The 20,452-nt window shown below is 37.6% G+C and overlaps 1 protein-coding gene across 1 annotated transcript in view; it reads right to left on the bottom strand.

The window, feature by feature from the left end:
- LOC149776436 (dnaJ homolog subfamily C member 1-like) overlaps positions 1-7,086 on the bottom strand; it is a 26,297-nt gene extending 19,211 nt beyond the window's left edge. Inside the window, exons 1-2 of the mRNA XM_089940849.1 lie at positions 6,940-7,086; positions 3,618-3,719 (exon numbers count right to left, since the gene is read on the bottom strand). Of these exons, the coding sequence (XP_089796975.1) occupies positions 3,618-3,719; positions 6,940-7,086 (249 nt within the window). The remainder of the gene's footprint in view (positions 1-3,617; positions 3,720-6,939) is intronic.
- Positions 7,087-20,452: the final 13,366 nt, after the last annotated feature.

Below are 20,452 nucleotides of genomic sequence, written 5' to 3' on the forward strand. Positions count from 1 at the left end.
GTTTTCTTAGGTTTTTTCTCCACCAGTTATAATGGCCACCATGTATAAACTATCTTACACTAAGAAATGGCATTTAACCCAAAACAACAGCAACAATAAATTTAAAATCATAATTAAAATTTAAACTAACAGAAAAAATTTAAAATTTTCTATAAATCATGGATTATGGAACTGGTAATGACAACTGCGACTAGAATTGATCATTAGTCCTTGATAACAGTATCTTGTTATATAAAAACATCAGTAGAAAGACGATTTTGCTGGTTCATTTTTCTTCTCCACTTCCACAAATATGCAAGTAAGAAATTTTTTAAATTCTAGCTGTGATAACATATAAAGGCAAACCAGAACATCTTTATTTGAAAAATAATTGTTTATATAACATAAGACTACAACTGCATCACCTAATTATACTAAATATCATGACTATGGCAGAAAGAAACAGGTTCATACATGATTTTTGACAATCACTTGTTCCCTATGACAAAAGTCTAACAAGCAAACAAGAGCTCCAAGTGGACCTGATAATGCTCATCTAACAAAACTTAACAGTTGACTATTTTCAATAAGCAGACTTATGCAGTATACATGTAGTAAGAACAAACCCATGCAAACTATCTCCCAAACTTTATAATGTTAATGTTATTAAATTTCACAATACAAAAACATAATTAATATGCCCATAATCGAAGTCATACAAGAGTTTTAAAAAAATATGTTTAAAGATGCCAATATAATTTGTGGTCTATACTGTCACATGCCTTTTGCACAATTTAAAACTAACACTCAGAAGTTTGGTTTTTCTTTCTTTTCAGGCTAACAGGCTCTTAAATTCACAGTAATTGAATTCTTAAGTGTTTCAAGAGAAAACAACACCAGGGTATTGTTTTTTATTATTAAAAAATATGCACAACACATGTGATAATACATTTTTTACACAATATAACATTGCAATACAAGCAAATATCAAACTAATTTTCCACAAATATACTAAAATTACTTCTGGCTGTTCAATAATTTCAAATTGGCAATTTTTCAAGAAAAAACTACTTGCAATTTGGATTTATAAACTTAGTCATGGTTTTTTCTTGAGCAAAATCATTACAAGAAAAAAAATCAATCATTTGGAAATACCAGTAATAGTTAAAGAAATTCTGATCCCTAATTATAACACTGTACAGAGTTTATGCTTGCTAACAATGCTACAATTTTTTTATTAAGACATTATTTTACACTTTTTCTTCAGTTACACATCCGAAATTAGTCATTTTAAACCCTAAAACATTTTATTTTGCAAAGTTAAAGAAAAGGAGAGAAAAAAGTTGGCTTTCATGACTGATCTATGGGAAAGAACCATGTAATCCCCCAAACTTGTGATTCTCCATTGTCAATTATCATGGGTTACTTCCCTTGCTTTAATTTTCAATAAAGATAAAGAAAGATCTGTTTAAACTGCATACAATTTGAGAATTATTTCAAAATATATACAGTTTGATTAATGTGCACAGATCTTTCATTGGCTATCCCAACGAGTTACATCTAATTCTAAGTCTAAGTTTACTCAATATTGGATCAAAGAAGTCTCAAGATTAGTTACAACTTCAGTCAGTCAGATGCAAGATCACATCATTAATATGCATGAATCTCATTCACTATCAAATTCATGTGAGACCTTGCTCACATAAGCCCAGACTCCAAGCTTTATCAACATAGGATCAGAAATATGGAGTTCAGAGTGATAACAAACTCAGCCGATCAGATGAGAGATCACCTCATTTATGATCATGGATGTTACGCATTATTTAATTCATTCATCCAATAAAATGCAAGAGAATCTTACACCATTATACAACGATCTCAATCATGATCAAACTTGTCTGAATATTATCTGGATTATATATGCATTTATTCAAAGTATGATAAAGACCAGATTAAAAATGCAGACTTCCGTGTGCTAACAAGTTCAGGCAATCAGATGCAAGATAACCTCATTAGTACAAATGGATCTCACTCATTATCAAACCAGTCTGAAAACATGATGATAAAAACACACTTTAATTGCAATCTGATCAAAAATATGGCCTCACTGAATCCTATACAAGACAACCTCATCAATATATAAGTATCTCATTCATTGCCCAACTTGTCTGAAATCTTAATAATAAAAGTACACATTCCAAGTTTGACCCCAAAATATGGACTCCAAAATGTATCAAGAAAATTCTTAAGGATGGACAATGGACACATGATCATACCATAAGCTCAAAAGGCCCAGCAGCCAGATGAGCTAGCAAATATGCCTGGAAAGGATTCCTGGTTTCAAAACTGACGTGCCAATTGACACTTGACCCCAAAATCTCAAGATCCAAAATGAAAATATCAATAGTCCAAACTGTAATCTCAGTAGTCATTAGTTTTGACAGTCATGGGCTCATAGCTGTTTTTATTCCAGGAGCAAACTAAAGTTTAAGATTTATCTTCCCACGTTAAATAAAGAAAACACTTCTAAATTGTTTTGTACAATACAGGCAGCGAGACGCGTGGCCAATAATGATTTTTGTTTAAATGTTTTTATTTCTAATTATATATTACTGTATGCATACTCTGTACATTAAACTGAAAACGGATTATTTGATACTTTATTATATTTCTAACTTCTCGACATATTGAATATGATTATGCATCAAACAACATGTACAAGGCATATTCAGAGGGTCATTTCTGAGAATGGGACATCAAAGAAGATATATTCCTGAGCCGATGTGATTTAACAGTTCACAAATACATTTAATATAACAAAATTATTCCTTGTCATTATTCAATCTGAGTCATTCCAAAGCAGAAAATAAATCACTAAGTGTAATGTCCGTTAAATTCTTACTGAATGATACATTAATTAAAGCACACAAATTTTGTAAGGTTTCACAGACTGAGGCACATTAATTGCCAGTAAAACACAAAGTTTTTACACTTACCTTTGACAACTGGCTTCATGAGCCCCCATATTTTTTACACTTCTGTCTAACTGATTATAACATAATGGGCCATCAAACAATCATCGATATTTGATCAAATGTTCATCCAATCAGGATATAACTGATTCCTTCTATCATAAACATACAAGATAATGTCGAAGCAATTTCACCTTGATCCAATTATGCACACCTAATCATGACATCACTGACCTGTTAGCTCTGCCCAGTTCGAACTGATTTTACATATGTGTGATATTATTCGCCAATAATGTGTGAACAGCGTTATTATGATGGATGCTCTGGCCCAAATCAACATGAATCATAAAAACACAAAGGTTGGAATTTACATGCATGGGAATGTGTCCCATCTAAATTCAAGCATCAAAGCATGAGGGTACATGTCTATTGAGAACCCTGTTGTACAATGACTGCATACTTACTCAGGCATTCGGTTTAACAACCAAAACTTAATAATAATTTTTTAATCTTAAGTCTAACTTCCACCAGTACAATTGGCTGATATTAAAGTAAACCTTAAAACTGACAAATCAAATGTCTACAATATAAATTTAAATACATACATTGATATAGGTGGCTGCTTTTGGCCACTCGCTTGTTGAGAAAAGTTACACTCGAACTCACCTGTCTAAATTTGACTTCTGCATCATCCTCCTTGTTTTTATCTGGATGAAGTAATAATGACTGTTTTCTGTAAGCTTTCTTAATCTCGCTAGTAGATGCACCCTATAAAATATATTAATATATTAATCAATAAGTTGTTGCATCTTTGCTGTTCCTTCTTCATTTCATTCTTACTTTCTTTTCATTTTGAAGTTTATTACAAAATATTTTCAAAGTAAAGAAAAATATTAGAGGTCTGAGAAGACTCAAAAAATAATTTTTTCTACTTATAAATTTTCCAATACATAATAAGAAGCTGGAAGTTGTCTATGGCCTGCATGTCAAGCCTGAACTATATTCAAAATCATGATTGGGTTGGCAACATTATATTCAAATAAATATAGTAAAACATTATGGTTAATTTAGGGTATGGATGGACACACAGATGCTAAATTTACTGCAATGTTGAACTTTCACCAAGGTGAGCTCAACAATAATTCTTTTCCAACTCCAGTAATTTATGTTGATTTTAATTAATTTTCATGCTGCAGATTTAAATAAAATGTTTCCTGAAATAATTAAAACACTTACAAATCAATGGAAATCAAAATGTAAGCTAGTTCTGAATCACAATAAATGGTACACTGACTTCATTTTTGATGAGAAAAAGTAGGTCAAGATGCTTGCCAATCAAAATAAAAAGTGAACGAACAGGGTTAAAACCATTTTTCCACTGGTAATAAAGAAAACTCTATAATACATCTTAAGTTTTTCATGATGTTTCTTTTTTTTAAAATCATAATAGCCGGTAACCTGGTAGCTGTCCAACAGCAATATAAAAAAAACAACCAAATAAGCAAATACACAGTTTGGACCAAATAAACAATATATACATGGGTTATAAGGAAGACCTATGAATAAGAGGTGCTAATATGTAAAAGCTGGGTCTGATGATTGTATGTTTCACTGTATATGTCTGAGAAATGAAATAAATAATAACATTTTATACACAACTGACATGTCTACAAGTAGAAAAAGCAGAAACAATAAAAACCTTAGACACATTATTTCAAAACTAAACTTGCTGAGTGACAATTACACAGGTTTGGACTACAGAATGCCTTCAATCATATGTTATGAGGCTGGTTAGCTCAGGATTTCCATGGCAAATAACCTAACATAGTGGCAAATACTTTGTGACAATCAAATGTAAAAATAAACTTTCTTGATCTGTATCTCATTCTCTACTTTCCTCTTGTCTAATTATATTTGTTTTACTTTAAATGATGTAGATATTCATTTATTCACAAAACCATTGTAATTATAATGGTACAAGATCATATTTGTGTTTGTTTGCTTTTTGTTGTTTACTTTTTGTTGCTATGTTCTATGTTGACGTATTTATCCCCAAATTAGTTTCATTTAAATACATGTACACTGTAATAGGTTTGAATTTAAGGTGACAGTCTGTATGAACAATTAATCTGGATATCCAGCATCTGAAAAATCAACTGAAATCATGCTAATGGGGGACACATTATATCATGAGACACAGAAGATCTGGGGAATAGGAGTTATCCCCCAATATAGCAGTGTGCTGTTTTAACCAACTTTTATCTAATATGGGCAACAATCTGTGCTTGTGTCTGACTTATTTAGACTATACAAAAAAATGAACAGTGTTGTGCTGCAAGGCTGTGTTTGCATATATTTTTTTCATTAAAGCTGTCTGGGGGCTGCGAATACATATTTTCAAAAACATTAAATGGAGACCACCACATGCTGAAATGACACCTGCTTAATTGTACCAGGATTTGCAACACTAACAAAATAAGCATCCAAGTAAGTATTGCATAACTATTTTCAATGAGAGTCTAAGCATTGCGAAAGTATCAATAGAGGCTACCATCTATGAATGATATTGAAAACTGGCCTCCATTCCCCTTTTAAAGTGGGCATAACATAGCTATGGGGCACTGTATTATGACTGTAGAACATAGCCTTACCCATCACTCACAACTGGATCAATGTCTTACACTGTAGGATTAGGTTCTTTTTGGCATAAACATACCAGAATAGTTACACAACAGTTTTGACATTCTGAATTACACTATATGATTATCGTACTTCAAATCGTACAGGTCAACTAGGCACTCAATGCCAACTATTTTGGGGGCCCTGAGTGGCCGAGTGGTCTAAAGACGTAGTAAAGTGCTCTCTGTTATGGATCACTGTCATCTCACCTGTCTGCATGGGTTGGAGTCTCGGATTCAGCCAATGTGGGTATGTGAGAAAGCCTGCCAGTAGCTTCTCATGGGTCGGTGGTTCTTTCCGGGGTTTTCCCGGGTTCTTCCTTCACCATTAATACTGGCCGCCATATATAGCCATCGTGTGCTGAAAAATGGTGCTAAATCCTACAACAACAACCATTTAAAAAATGGCTGCCTTTGTTTTGATTTGATTACACATGTTTAAAGATGATTATTCAATTTATTTAGATCATCACACAGCCATGTTTCTTTGGAAGGTCATTATATACACACCACAAGAAACATGTATGGCAAATATTAATGTTACAGGAATTTGACATTTTAGGATGAGCTCACTCTAATGGTGGTATACAGTACAAACCAGGTTGAATGTCTTGCACTGTGATGTCACATAAAAGCTGCAACTGTTGAAAACAGATTGTACTATCCTGTTATTTGATATGATAGCCTCCACATCCTCTTTTCTTGATCCAGGTTAGTACATGTCCGCCACTGTAAAAATCCAGTGGTGAATAAATTTTGTCTAAATGGTTTTTTAAAATCACATTTAAGGTGCAGAACATTCAGCAACCAGGACTGAATAGATTCTGGTGAAACTATATTAGTATTACATTTATAACAACAATGACAACTTAATTTGTTTAAATTCGCCAACATGACCACTTTCATATATACTTTTACCAGTTCTATTCCAATGTTGTTCTCAGGAGAATTAATTTTTCAACGGTTGAGTTTTGCAATAATCTACACTAAAGCTAGATCTGATGTCTACGTTTAAAAGGGATCCGACATTTTTCTGTTGTTACTACCGGCTATACTGAGTAAGCCTAGGCCACTTCGTAGAATAACACCGCATACACTTGATTCACGGGGAAACTAATAACACCCTCCCCAGTTGGGGGTGGATGTTATCATTAGTTAGTTTCCTCCTGAATCAAGCTGGAGAGGGTGCTATCATTTGCTTTCCCATGAAATAAAGTGCAGCTGAATAACACTTGTGGGCCTATTGCTATCTTTCCGACGACGTTGCAACTTGCAGAAATAATTTTACTAAATAAATATTTTCTATATACCTGATCAACGCCCAAATATTCATAGAAGTTTTGATTAATTTCCTCAACTAAATCAAACAATTCAAGTTCGTCCGTGTCCCAAGAAAATGATTGTCTACAAAATAATATTAATATAAAACACGTTGACAGCCCACCGGAAGGAGCCATTTTTAATAAATGGAACAGTAAAATGTTGGAACATTGTCTTACGGAAGTTGAAAATGCTGCGGGAAAACAAAATAAATTCGGATAAATATGTTTCATTACGTAAGCAATTCGGCTTAATTCAATGTATTATAATTAGTGTCAAATAAAACAGCAGCAAGTTTTAAAGATATTAATTAATATCACGTGACAGTTTACACACAATATGGAAAATGAGCCATATAATAAAAATATTATAAAGAGTTCTTCATGTCGTAATAATTCCCACTAAGTATTAATACTGTATACACTTTCATAGTAATTTATTCTTATATCAGTGAGGTCCTGCGGCTACTTTTCCTCAGAATTCGTACAAGCTGAAAGTCATCGAAAAATATAATGTTTATAATTACCATAAGTATAAATATACAGTTTCATATTTGTTCCTTTTACCGAAAGACGGTATTAAATCAACAAATTTGATCTTTTATATAAGTTTAAGGAGCAAATGAATAAAAAATGTAACTATTAAATGCTTTTCATTTTCTATGCCCAATTTATACAAATGATATATCAGTTGCTATAATCTCCTTCTACCAATATGTGTGTTCCAATTCTTAGCTCAAACTCTTGTCTAGGATACTGAAGAAATAGTTTTATATTGAACATGAATTTTTCCATTTAATGTATGTTCGAAACACTGACACTTTGAAGAATTTTTCCCGCCATCGAAAATGCTGTTTCTCCAGAATTCTTTCAATAGACGTGTTAAGCTTTTATCAATCAGAAATATAAGTCTAGTCATCAACATTCTACTTTGGTACGTCTGTATATGACTAAACCAAATTTGAAATAAAAATACACGATATCCAGATACAGTAAATAAAAACATAATGGCTTCATACGCGTACCTGACCATCATATCTTGTTTAGAATTGTTTCGAATGCATTACACGAAACCCAAAGTTGGCACATGCTTATTTATATATATATATATATATATATATATATATATATATATATATATATATATATATATATATATATATATATATATATATATATATATATATATATATATATATATATATATATATATATATATATATATATATATATATATATATATATATATATATATATATATATATATATATAGTTATGTATATTTAATTTAATTTAAGTGTTTATTTGTTAGTTCTAAAAATAATATTCCATTATATGATATTGTAATGTAATTTTATGTACTGGATTTGACATCTTCCAGAAATTCATTTTCCAGAAATTCATTTCAGTTTGACCTGACTGTTTTTTGTAAACACTAATATTAGAAACTTTGTATTTAATGCTGACCTAGTTCCTGGCCTTAATTCAGAAATCAGTGAGTTGAAAACACACTACTTTAAAAAAAATCTTTATCAGAGTAAAATCATTGGTTTTAGTCAAGGCCATACTGGGAGTACGTGATGTTAGACATGTGAAAAGCTTCTATGTTGTTCTAGAAACATGACCATGAAACCCTGATACGGGGTGTATACTAGTACTTCTTTTCTACAGAGAATTTAGTCAGTCGGGCTATAAATCATTGACACTTGAAGGTGTTTAGTTGTGACCAGTTTGAGTTGAATTTATAATTTGTCTTCAAATTATCTGGATTCCAACAGATTATTTTTCCCTGGAAACATTTGTGCTTTAAATTAATTCTTGGACAAAGACAGTTATAGAAATTTACACAATTCAAACACTGGAATATTTTTTTCTGTGATTCAACAAAGAACTGTTGACACACCAGGATGACGCTGACCACAGCATACGTCACCGCCTTTCATTTTGGATTTCATCTGGGTTCGAACTCAATTGCATTAGGACATTTTATTACTAGGACTTTTAGTTTTTAATTATTGAATTATTCTTGGATTGTTTTTGGATTTGATTCGTAAAACAGTAAGTTCTTTTTCTTATTTTCACCTTGTTTTTCTAGGGAAATAAATTATTTGTTAAATTTTACAAAGCTTGTTGTCTTCACTCTTTTCGTGTTACTGTTTTAAAGAGCCTAAAACGTAGCAAAGAAAATTGCGTGAATGACGAACGCTTTGAATTTTTATGTGTAAAGCACGGACGTGAAGGAAAACAACCCCTACTTCTCTTTTCACATATTATCTACTATCCACACAGAGGTGATTAGCTAAAAAACTAACCACAAATATACTATCCACACACGCGAAGAAGCAAAACAAAACCAAACTCTACTATCCATACACGCGAAGAAGCAAAGCAAAACCACAATTATACTATCCACAAGCGGGAAGAAGCAAAAACATAACCAAAATCGACTATCCACACACGGGAAGAAGCAAAATTAAACCCAAAATCTACTATCCACACACGCGAAGAAGCAAAATTAAACCCAAAACATACCATCCACATACGCGAAGAAGCAAACCTAAACACAAATCTACTATCCAAACACGCGAAGAAGCAAAACATAACCACAATATATACTTTTTTTTATTAACCCCGTAATAGGTTGACCAATGGGTCGGGGAACCATCCCAAGGTCACCTTACAATCAAACATTTCTGGTTGTCAGATAATCTAGGGATAATAAATATAATCTACAGAGAAAGAAAAACACACACACACGCATACACACATGCATGTGGCACACAATCTAGGTGACATAGACTTTGTGATATTACAGTATTTTGTTCCTGTTTACCATGAAGTCAGAGACAAGTTACATGTTCATTATTGAGGTCCATTTTTGAAGAAATTGGTGCTCTTTTTTATTTACCTTAGCAGTGTATTTTTCAATGTTCTTATGCATTGCAACTATTTGCTTAAAAGCAAAAATAGAAGGATTTTTCATATTGAATCTGCAAGTATAAATATAATATTTTGCTAAAATAAGCAGGAAATTACCCAAACTGTCCAGTTGTTCCCTTTCTAAGAATGTTTCTTTTCTGGACAGATGTACAATATTTGGGCAAAAAGATGTATAAACTTCAATAAAACGGTACCAAAATGTGAAGTAATACTGCAGTCATAAAAGAGATCTTCAATACTTTCACTTTCACTCTTACAGAAAGTACATTTGTTGTCATCTAATATGTTAATTCTTTTTAAAAAAATCATTAGTAGCGATTATTCTATGGATTAATTTAAAGTTAAAAGAGATCAACTTGGTACCCTCGGTACAGCATTTCGCCAGGCTATAAATCTCAGACCACTCCTCACTACGTATATTTTTATTAAATACTTGCATCCAAGTTTCTTGTTTCGCAGTGTGTTGCCTTTTAGCTTCCTGTAAAAGATGTTTGTAAACAAACTTGAATTAATCTTGTTTTCGCAAATTCATTATTTTATACTCCTGCTTATCAAAATTATTATGTACTAAATGGTTTTTTATGGCATCTTTCCATGCTTTGAAATTTTGGATATTAAGGAGAAGTATTTCAAGAAATCACCGCTTCTAGTTTTTTGTTTTATTATTTCAAAAGGTATTAAATTACCATGATCATCAACTAGATCGTTCAGTATTCCAAAACCAGCTTCTGTCCAGGATTTGTATTGATCGATCATTTTAGGGGGGACAAAATTTAAAATACTCATGGATAGATACTCGTTAGGACTTTGCGGTTTTTAATCAACTTACTAAATTCTTCTAATTTCCTTCTCCCTAAATTCCAAATATCCTTTTTATTTTTGAGCATAGTTGTATTGACTAAGTTCTGCCACGTTCCATTTTCTTTTTCCAGCAATCTTTTAACCCATCTTATCTTAATATACCTAATGAATGAAAATACGTGTACCACAATATATACTATCCACACACGCGAAGAAGCAAAACCTAAACACTAATCTACTATCCACACACGGAAAGAAGCAAAATTAAACCCAAATTATACTATCCACATACGCGAAGAAGCAAAATCAAACCCAATTATACCATCCACACAGAAGGAAGGTTAAAAAACCACACACTCTACTATCCACACAAACGTACGTGAGTACTTACAAACCCCAATAAGCTACTATCCACACAAACGTACGTGAGCACTTACGAACCCTAATAATCTACTATCCACACAAACGTATGTGATCTCTCTCTCTCTCTCTCTCTCTCTCTCTCTCTCTCTCAAAAAACACACAGACACACACACCCACATGCCCACCCCACCCCACACACATAAGTGTTTATATTCACACTACTCCACATTCACACTAATTGGCAAATTGAATAGTGTCTCTTTTCTATAGCTTTGGTTAGCCCTGAAAAGGGCTGTTTTTTGGAACTCCAGATGCACCTAGCTAATGGCGACATCTCCTCGGCCTGGCAACACAGACACATCTCCTACTCCAATCATTCTCCCAATTTACTCGTGTGGTTGGGAGTGCTGAGCGAGGATGACTGGCTTCACTATCCCAGTCTTCACTTTGAGGGATAGTGAAAACTTCCCTCTCTCTTCTTCTACGCCACACGCGTGGATGCTGTTATTATCTTCGTTGCTCAGATTGTTGTTGACGTTGTTGTCGTGGTTGTGGTACTGGTACAGGCTCTGGAGATGGCAATGGCTTCACCTCATACACTGGTCTTATCATCAGGTGAGGCAGGATCGTTCTTTTCCTTTCATTCTCCTTTTCCTTCTTCTTTGTTTCCTCCTCCTCTTCTATTCTGGCTTCTTCGGCTACAGCCTCTATAGCCAGCTCATCCAGGAGTCGCCTGGCGTATTCCAGATGCATCTGGAGTTCAATAAGTTTGGCAATTCTATTGCTCATTCTTCAATGTTGACAATGATGGGCAGCCAGACTGACGAGCGTTCCGTATACATGTTTTTTGTGAATGAGGATCTATTGCAATCTTTTATGATCTAAGATTGCGACCTCGTCTGGCGACAGGCTTTCCCACAGGATAGGGTCTGCTTCTTCGGTAAGAGAAGGAGAACTCTTTGGTGTCGACACGGCAGTCGACGAAACCACTGTCAGGTTCCCGCTGCTGCTGTTGTTGCTGCTGCTCTCTCTGTTCCCTCTGTTGTTTCTGAAGTCTGTAGTTCTCCGTCCATTCTTCTTTCTCCCTGTTAATTTCATCTCTGAAGAGCTCTTCTATCAGGTCTTCAGTGACTTTTAACATTCTGACATTCTCTTCTCTTCGGGCTTCGGTATCAGGCTTTGCCTGACACGATGCAAACTGACGTAAGCTTCGTTCAGCTTGGCTTATCTTGAGTACATCTTCGTAGGAGGATGAGTCGACAATGGATGGTCAGACTGGAAACTACCCCGCTTTCATGGTTCAAGCGCCGACGCGAACGAAAACATCCCTAAACGATTTCGAGTTGGAACGCTCAAATAGTTTGATCTGAGGGATAGACAGAAGTCAAAGAGCATGGTTCATGATGCAAATGGCAAACAAACGACAGACGCATTTGTTTCTCAAAACACAACATTTTTTTATTCAAATAACTAACAACTAACAACCAACAATTAACCAACTTTTTAAAATTAACAATTCAATTCAAGTATAAACATTTTTTTTATCAACTATCTATTTTGAACAAGGTTGACAACGTTGTAAATTAAATTGAGATTTCCACAGTTGTAAGTCATTGGGTCATTGATGTACACTACGTTTTCTAGCTAAAGACAAAAGATAACCATAAAGGTCACAAAACCATTTATGTACTTTCTCATCGTTTCTAGAAGAATGACGATCAAAATAAGTCACTAAATGTTCTAAAGAATATCACAGACTGCATTGATGCAGAAAATACACACAGTATTGTCCACACACCAATGAATCTGTGCCTTGTAACTTCACATTATTGAATCGTGTCGTCTGGGCATTTCTTCTCATAAAGTGAATGATATCGTCTTCCAAAGGGGGCAAATCCATACGAATCAAAATACTCCACACATACTTCTTGAGGGAAGTAGACGGCTAAACAGTGGGTTCCTGGGAGATGACTGTCGTCTGTGTTGATGACATAAACTTGATGGTCTTGAGGTTTGCGATGAGGTAGTTCATCTTTAGAATACACGACAGGATTCCATGAAGCAGTGTACGAACTGTGGTTCAAAAGGTAATAAAGTTCCCAGGTATCCATTTTTTGTGTGATGTTTTTTCTTCGCATAAGTGATCAGTTTAATCCAGACTTTCCCTTTGGATATGTCTGACAAGTAACCGTTTTCCGTTTTGTCTCTTCACTCTGAGCCAAGAGAGCTTCGATGTGATAGATCTCTAGAGTCGTTAAATGAGGACAAGAAAGTCTTTATACCAATGATGCAACACGGCTTGTTCGAGATGAGACTCCAAGCTTCTTCCAGATATTCGTAAAATTTTTCTTCTTGACTCATCATCAGACATTTATAGTGCTGAATTTGACTGGGATGATCATTTTGACATCGATAGCAATCTTCCTTGATCAATTCCGTAATTTTTTCTGCCAAGTGTTTGGCAAAACAGTAGACTAAATGCTGTTCTTGTTCTGGCCATCTGGACTTTATCACTATGTCCTTTTCGTCTATGTCTTGGGGGTCTCCTTCCACGGGCTCCTCACATTCATCTTCAAAGATTCTCCACTATGTAAAGAGGGATAACAGTCTTCCATGGCTTCTCATAGTCTAAAATGACTTCTCTCAAACTGTTGATTTCTATGGTATTATGGAATTCTGTATACAGGATGACGTTTACCGTCTGGGGTAGAGCTGCAAACTGAAGTTCCACACGCAGTTGACCAGATTTTATAGGGTGTAAATGTCCCTTGTCACTGCCTTGGTCTGAAGTGAAATCAAAAGCCATCGCGACTGACTTCAATTTTGGCCACTCTGTAGTGCTTAAACTGGAATGGATTTTGATTGTGGGCTCCGTTGAGTGCTGCATTGCTCACGATACCAACGATTAAACGTTTGGGTAACTGTCCTTGGAACAGATGATCTTCCATCTTGGATCGGAGTCCAGAGGCAATGGTGAAAGTTTTCACTTCCACTCGTCGTATCGGATAATTGGCGGTCGTTCTGCTCAACGTGTGACTCATGTCGTTTCTCACTTTAGGTAACACTTCCACACGACGCACGTAGAGTCTGGCTTCTTGGATGATGGTTTTGTATTCGTTAGCATGGGCCATCAAATGGAATGCGGTACTGCTACGATTAAGTCTCAGGCGGATATCAACATTATTCAGCAAATACTTCTCTTGCAACCACATGTCCAAATGCAAACGATCCATCAGTTCTAAACTTCGTCCTTGCAGGATTTTCTTTCTACGGTCGTTAAAACCTACATTGTGCTGTCAGGGCTGTGTCGTTCAACGTGTTTGCACCTGCTGTGTCAGCTTCCATACCACGCAAGCATCCAGATGAGTGTTCTTGCTCTCTTTTCCGTCCGTCAAAAGATTTTCCAGGTACGCATGGTAAGGGTAAGTACCCATGCTACTGCTGACCAGTTTGTTATTCAAGTACAAATCCACTTCACTGAACAAGGAATGCATGAAATTGTTGACGGGAGCTACTCTACCATCGGATCCTGGAGCAGTGTCGTCCGTTTTGATCACTTTGACTTTCAGATACAAGTAACTACTGTTCAGATCGATGTAATCTTCGGGTTGTCCTTTGATTTCAAACTCGATGCGAGCTGAATCCGTCAAAGAGGAAACGGGATGAAATTCGACCCATTGGGGTTCTTGCATTGTCATCATGGTGGGTGGCAGGGCAAACAGACCCATTTCCGACTTGGAACAGGCGCAAAACTCTCAGTACATCATTTTTGTCTCTGTATTTGTTTAATAATCAAAAACGTCTAAGTCTCGAGCAGTTCTTCTTTTCTTTGTTTTTCAAACTTTAGAAGTGTGAAGTCTTGTGAAGGGGTGTTTTCTTCGTCGTCTCTTTTTGCCTTGTCCTTGCTGTTTCTTCAGGGAAGCAGGAATGCCTGACTCAGTAGCGTTCAGGGCATTTATAGGAGTTTCTCGTCGGCCCAAAATGTCTTTGCCCGTTTGTAGCAAGACATTTTTGCCTGCTCTCAAGAAAGCTTCTTTAGAGTTTTGTTTGTCAATGATGACATTTTGGAGAAATTTTTTACTGTTTGTCAATGCGGACCGTGTAACAGCACCACGTGTTATTGGGAAACACCTCCATGGAAGTGTCACTGGGTAAGGTTAAGTAAAATTGGTTATTGTTTTTAATAATTCCAGAGTTCTGTGGCTGTCTGAGGGGTTACTGGAAGTCAGAGGAGTGTCTCCGCCCAAATGGGGTTGTTGTTGTTGTTGTTGTTGTAGTTGCTGGAGTGGTGACTAACACTGGACGCAAGATTCCCGTTGTTCCGGTTCGAGGAGAAATTCAGGCAAGGATTGGGAAGAAGGTAACCGATGCAAATGCTCCATAAAATGGTCCACTATTGTTTGTCTCCTTGTTGCAAACTCAAATTGGCAATGGCTGCACCGATGACAGAATACACTACAAAGAATTGGCAGAAAAAGACGATTTGCGTTTTAGGCACACGTTATCCACACCACACCCACAAGGGTTGCTTTTATAGATCTTGCAGAGAAGAACTGGTTGAAGGAGTGGTCGCTGTAGTGGTAGCAGTAACTGAGGCTGTGTGAAAGGGCATGATCACTTCTTTTTATAGTCGATCCAAGAATCAAAACTGGGAAGATATCCTTTCCAGCGCACTTTGACTTCTTTGATACGTCTTTTTCCCACTTTACGGGTTCTTCGTTCGAGAATGCTTTCGATGTCGTACATGCCGTCTTCTTTTTTGGTGACACGTTGTAACTCGGGTAAGTAAAACGTTCCTTTTAACACTTTTCTTCATGTCTTTCAATTTATAGACGGCAGGATGACAACCATGCACTCGTCCAGTGACACGAAACAATTCGGTGGTTTAGTTGGGTAAGTAACCTTTGTCGAAAGTGCGTTTGGTTTTGCCAATGCGCACACAATCTCCTCCGGCCAACACATCACCTTTCTTGGGGACAGCCACCGTCGGTGACGTACCAAACAGGCGATCAGAAACCAGCACTTCGTTGTCGGAAGTCACATCTTGGGGGGCACGTCCAATGCTTCGATGGAAAGATTGGTTGTACGCTTGAACCAGGTGCGGTAAGATGTCGATGTACTTGAGAGTGTGGTGATGCGTAAAATATTTCCACATGCGTTCTTTCAAAGTGCGTTGAAAACGTTCCACGATGCTGGCTTTGGTTTCGGGATTCTTGGTGGTGAAAAAATGAATGTCACGTTTCTTTAATTGATTTTGGAAAGCTTGGTTTAGAAATTCGTTGCCTTTGTCAGTTTACCATCGAAGAGGGTGACGACCACTTTGTTTCAACACCCGTTGCAGGGCTTGTAGTAACTCACTGCTCGATTTGGAAGTCAATGGCACTACCCAGGCAAATTTGGAAAAGACATCGATGACACAAAACAAACATTTGTAGCCACGATTGTAGCTGGCCAAATGAGAGACATCGGCTAAATCGGCTTGCCATTGATGATTGATGCCTTCCACTTGGGTGCGACTCTGGAAAACTTGCGTCGAATGGGTTTGTGTAAAGTATAGGTAGCTTGTTCTTGTAAGAATCGTCGCACTTGAGGTAAAAGGAGATTTTTCAGTCGAGTTTTGGTAGCACGATACAATATCTGAACTCCTGCGTAACCTGCAGGATGGGATGGATCGTAGTAAATGTTCGCTAACACCTTCTCCATTTTTTTGTTAATAAGTCACCCACTCTTCGCCGATGCTACTTTGGACGGGGCGAAACGGTAGTTTGGAAACAGATTTACGTGTCCCATGGGCCACGGGAGTAGAAGTCAAAGGTAGTGGAGGTGGTAATGGAATGGCTTTGGTCTTCTTTTCTTTTTTCACTTCTGGTTTCCCTTCTTTCTTTTTCACTTCTGTCAGGGAGGAGTGGACATCATCTTTTTAACCCAAGCTTTCATTTCTTCTCGCTGGGGAGTGGGGGAAGGGGTCAACAAGGACGCTGCAATCTTGCTAGAAATTGGAGCTGTTGACGGTGTTTGAAAAACTTCTCGTATATCTTCTTCCTCCGGCTTTCGTGGGGTGGCGTCTCTCATGACCACTGGGGATGGTGGTGGTGGTGTGGCTGATGGACATTTCATCAAGGTCTTAAAATCTTCAGAGTGGGTAGAGCTGTTTCGTCTAAAGCTTTCTGGTGAAAGAGTTGCAGTCGTTGAAAGAGTTGACCGTACTTTTGCGATTTTTCTGTTTCGGACAAATTGTGGCGATCCATCAATGACTGCAATTCGTGGTGTAACTGGGACATTTCGCTCAAATTTGGATTGAAAGGCAAATGCGGGGTCAGTTGTTCTTGCCAACGATGGTATTCCATCCATCGTTTGTAAGGCACTAAAGCCAGTTTTCGTCCTTCCATTCGATTTCGAGGGTCATGTCTGAGATCTTTGGACTTCAGAGGTACCTTTTATCTTGCTCCCACGAGTCCTACCAACATGGTTCCCAATACTCCTTTCAGCAATGGTCCTAACAATAGAGGCAAAATTCCTCCACGTTGGACCAACATCTTCTTTTGACGAATTGGTATTTTCTTTTGAACCATTTGGCGAAGAACGTGACGATGTTTGCCTAAGCAGTGTTTCTGTGTTTTGACAAAGGTATCGTGGCTTTCAAGACGTTCAAACAACATTCGCACACGGTATTGATGACAACTTTGGAGGCAGTTTGAATGAGTTTTTTTCTCATGGGTGGAGAAGCTTTGGACAGGACAGGACACACAATATGTCACATGTTCGACTAAACGAGGAGGCAGTCCTTTCCTTTTCTATCCTTTGGGTCTTCAGGAGCACAAAACACTGATGGCCATGCTTTGCCTCAGGCCATTTTTATACTGGAACGCGTCGCCACTGATTTTCTTGAGGACAGGCATCACACGTCGTGGAGGGGTTCGCAACGGACTAAATCGGGACAGTTATTGCTTGGACAAATCCAGTAAACTCTGTAACATGCCCGATCTCACTTGGACTTTGATTTTGGAAACTAAAGAGGGGGAGGGTGTCACCACTGGAGAAGTTCTTGGAGACACGGGTTTCCATGGTGTTATCAACTGAGGACGAACGGGTGTAAAATGTGGTTGGGCAGGTATCGTCAGCAACGGAGAAGTTGATGAACCTGAGGCTACCGGAGACGATTTTCAAAGTTGCAGTATTCAGGCAAACGCACAGGGAACGAATATTCGTTTTTCACAGGGTCGTTTCAATGAGGGTAGGGTGACATCGACAGGAGTTTGCTCAAAGCTGGATGACATCCTTAGGGCGGTAGACGTGAAGGTTGACATCAACAATGAAAATCAGTAAAGAGTCCACGATCACGAGTGGCATCGCTTTCGCATCCGTCAGGTTTGACACGCACAGCATCACTTTCCATGATAGGTGTAGTCGTAGTAGTAGCAGTAGTGAAAACAAAGTTCCCATGATGCTTTACTGCATCGCTCTCAATGCAAGGCACAACAACGCACTCCACTTGAGAGTCCCCGAACTTGAATTGTGCCTGTCTGAACTTGTTTTGTGTTTCTCTGAAAATATTCATCTTTCCCGCTTAGTCTTGGTAGTAACAATGAACTATCAATCTTGCATATTGTCCCTTTTTGTATGCTGACCAATATCGATATGACAGTACGGCAAAGTGAAGCGATTGGGAAGACGCGCTCGCTTCTGGTACACGATTTGATACAGTTTTTCCAAGGGTCGACTGACGATTTGGTGAGTGGGTAAACGTACAATCTTGTTCGGTTGGTAGGTGGTTACTTTAAATTTTCCATCCTCTCCAGACTGCACGGCTTCTTTCAATACTCAATAGTTCGCCACTCGACTGGTACGATAATTTGGGAGTCAATCCTTTTACTTTACACTCAGGTTGCACTTCTCATTGTTTGTCTCAGTATTCGTAGCCGTAATTTTTAGGACCGCCACTAGCAAAACTTAAAATCTTCTCGTCGGGGTGTTCGTCTGTCCAGGCTCCTAAACAGTCTCCTTCGATGTCAGAGTGACGTTGATCAGGGTGATCGATGTAGATGCAACTGTCCGTGTCAAAGTACAGGACGCGATCCCCTAATAGTTCTAAAGCTTCGTACAATTTCACGTAAGCCGCAATGATAACATTTCCAAATTCCTCGGCTTGTACAAAGTCCAGATCTTCTTCATAATTGACTACGATCAAATACTCACGAATGACGTCCACGTGTTTCATGTACTTGGTTTTGTCGTGAATCATCTGGAAGTAGCGGGAAGGTTCTGTCAAATATTCCGTCTTGGGTAAACACGGTCGTTGTGCCATTTTGCCCCAAAAGCAATTTAACATCACTTTGGCAAACGATCGCCTGCCTTCGTTTTTCTCGATGTGGTCTAAAGTGATGCCTTCTTGTTCCCACTATTTCTCTTTGAATGTCTTTTCATCTTCGGGAGTGTGACACCAGGAAGGATAGCCACTTGCTTCTTGTTTCAGTTTCAAAAAGGCATCCACGTAGTCTGCGAAAATGCATCTCTGAGTTTGGTCACCCTTGTGGTATTTCTGTGTCTTGGGAAAGTGGTAAATTTCGTACACATCTAACAGTTGGTATCCCAGGTCCAGAGCTTTGAATAATTCCACGCTGACCCACGTTCCCGTCAAGGCGCGTTCTTCCTGGGTGTGTTGAAAAGGCTGGTCTTGGTTACACGTTTCGGCACAAGTACGGCACAAGGTAAACATCAGTTTTCCTTGGCAATGGTGAGGTAACACGGGATGATACAAGTCCGTGGGAGGCAAGACTTTGCATTTGATCAAGCGTTCGTATTGTCGAATGTGGTCCAGGTCAATGTGTTCCGTCAGAAATTGTGGGTGTCCAGTAGGAAAGCAACAATATTTGCACACGTAGGGATACAATGAACACACGTCCAAGTATTTGATTTTTTTCTCCTTTCTCTTCGTCAGCGTGGTACAGCAACCAGGTGGCATTTGTCCGTCCTCCGTACAAACATTCCCTAGGGTTCAGTGGGTCCACCAGCTTGTAACTTTCTACGATGCGTTTAAACTCGGGATCCTTGGTGCTCTAACTTCAAGCTTCGCTGACAAGTAGCCTGGTACAAGTCTTCCATGGTTTGTTGTAAAAAATGAATTTTAGTGCCACGTTCAGGGTAACAGATGGGACATCCGTGAAATAAGCAACCGTTAAACTTGTACACGATCTTGGGGTTTTCTAAGTCCCTGCCATCCACCGAATACGTTCCGATGGTCTTTTCGCCTCCTCCGTTGCGGACATGTTGGATCCAGTTGTCTTCCTTGTCGCACAAGTAATGTAACCAGCGTAGGGCTTTGACCGAGTATTGACGTTTGACAAAGTTGGTCGTTTGAGGACTGATGACAGCCACGGTGTTTTTAGGCATGAATCGTTGG

Source organism: Sinohyriopsis cumingii, chromosome 18, assembly GCF_028554795.1.
Source record: "Sinohyriopsis cumingii isolate HCF-2022 chromosome 18, ASM2855479v2, whole genome shotgun sequence".
Taxonomy (NCBI): domain Eukaryota; kingdom Metazoa; phylum Mollusca; class Bivalvia; order Unionida; family Unionidae; genus Sinohyriopsis; species Sinohyriopsis cumingii.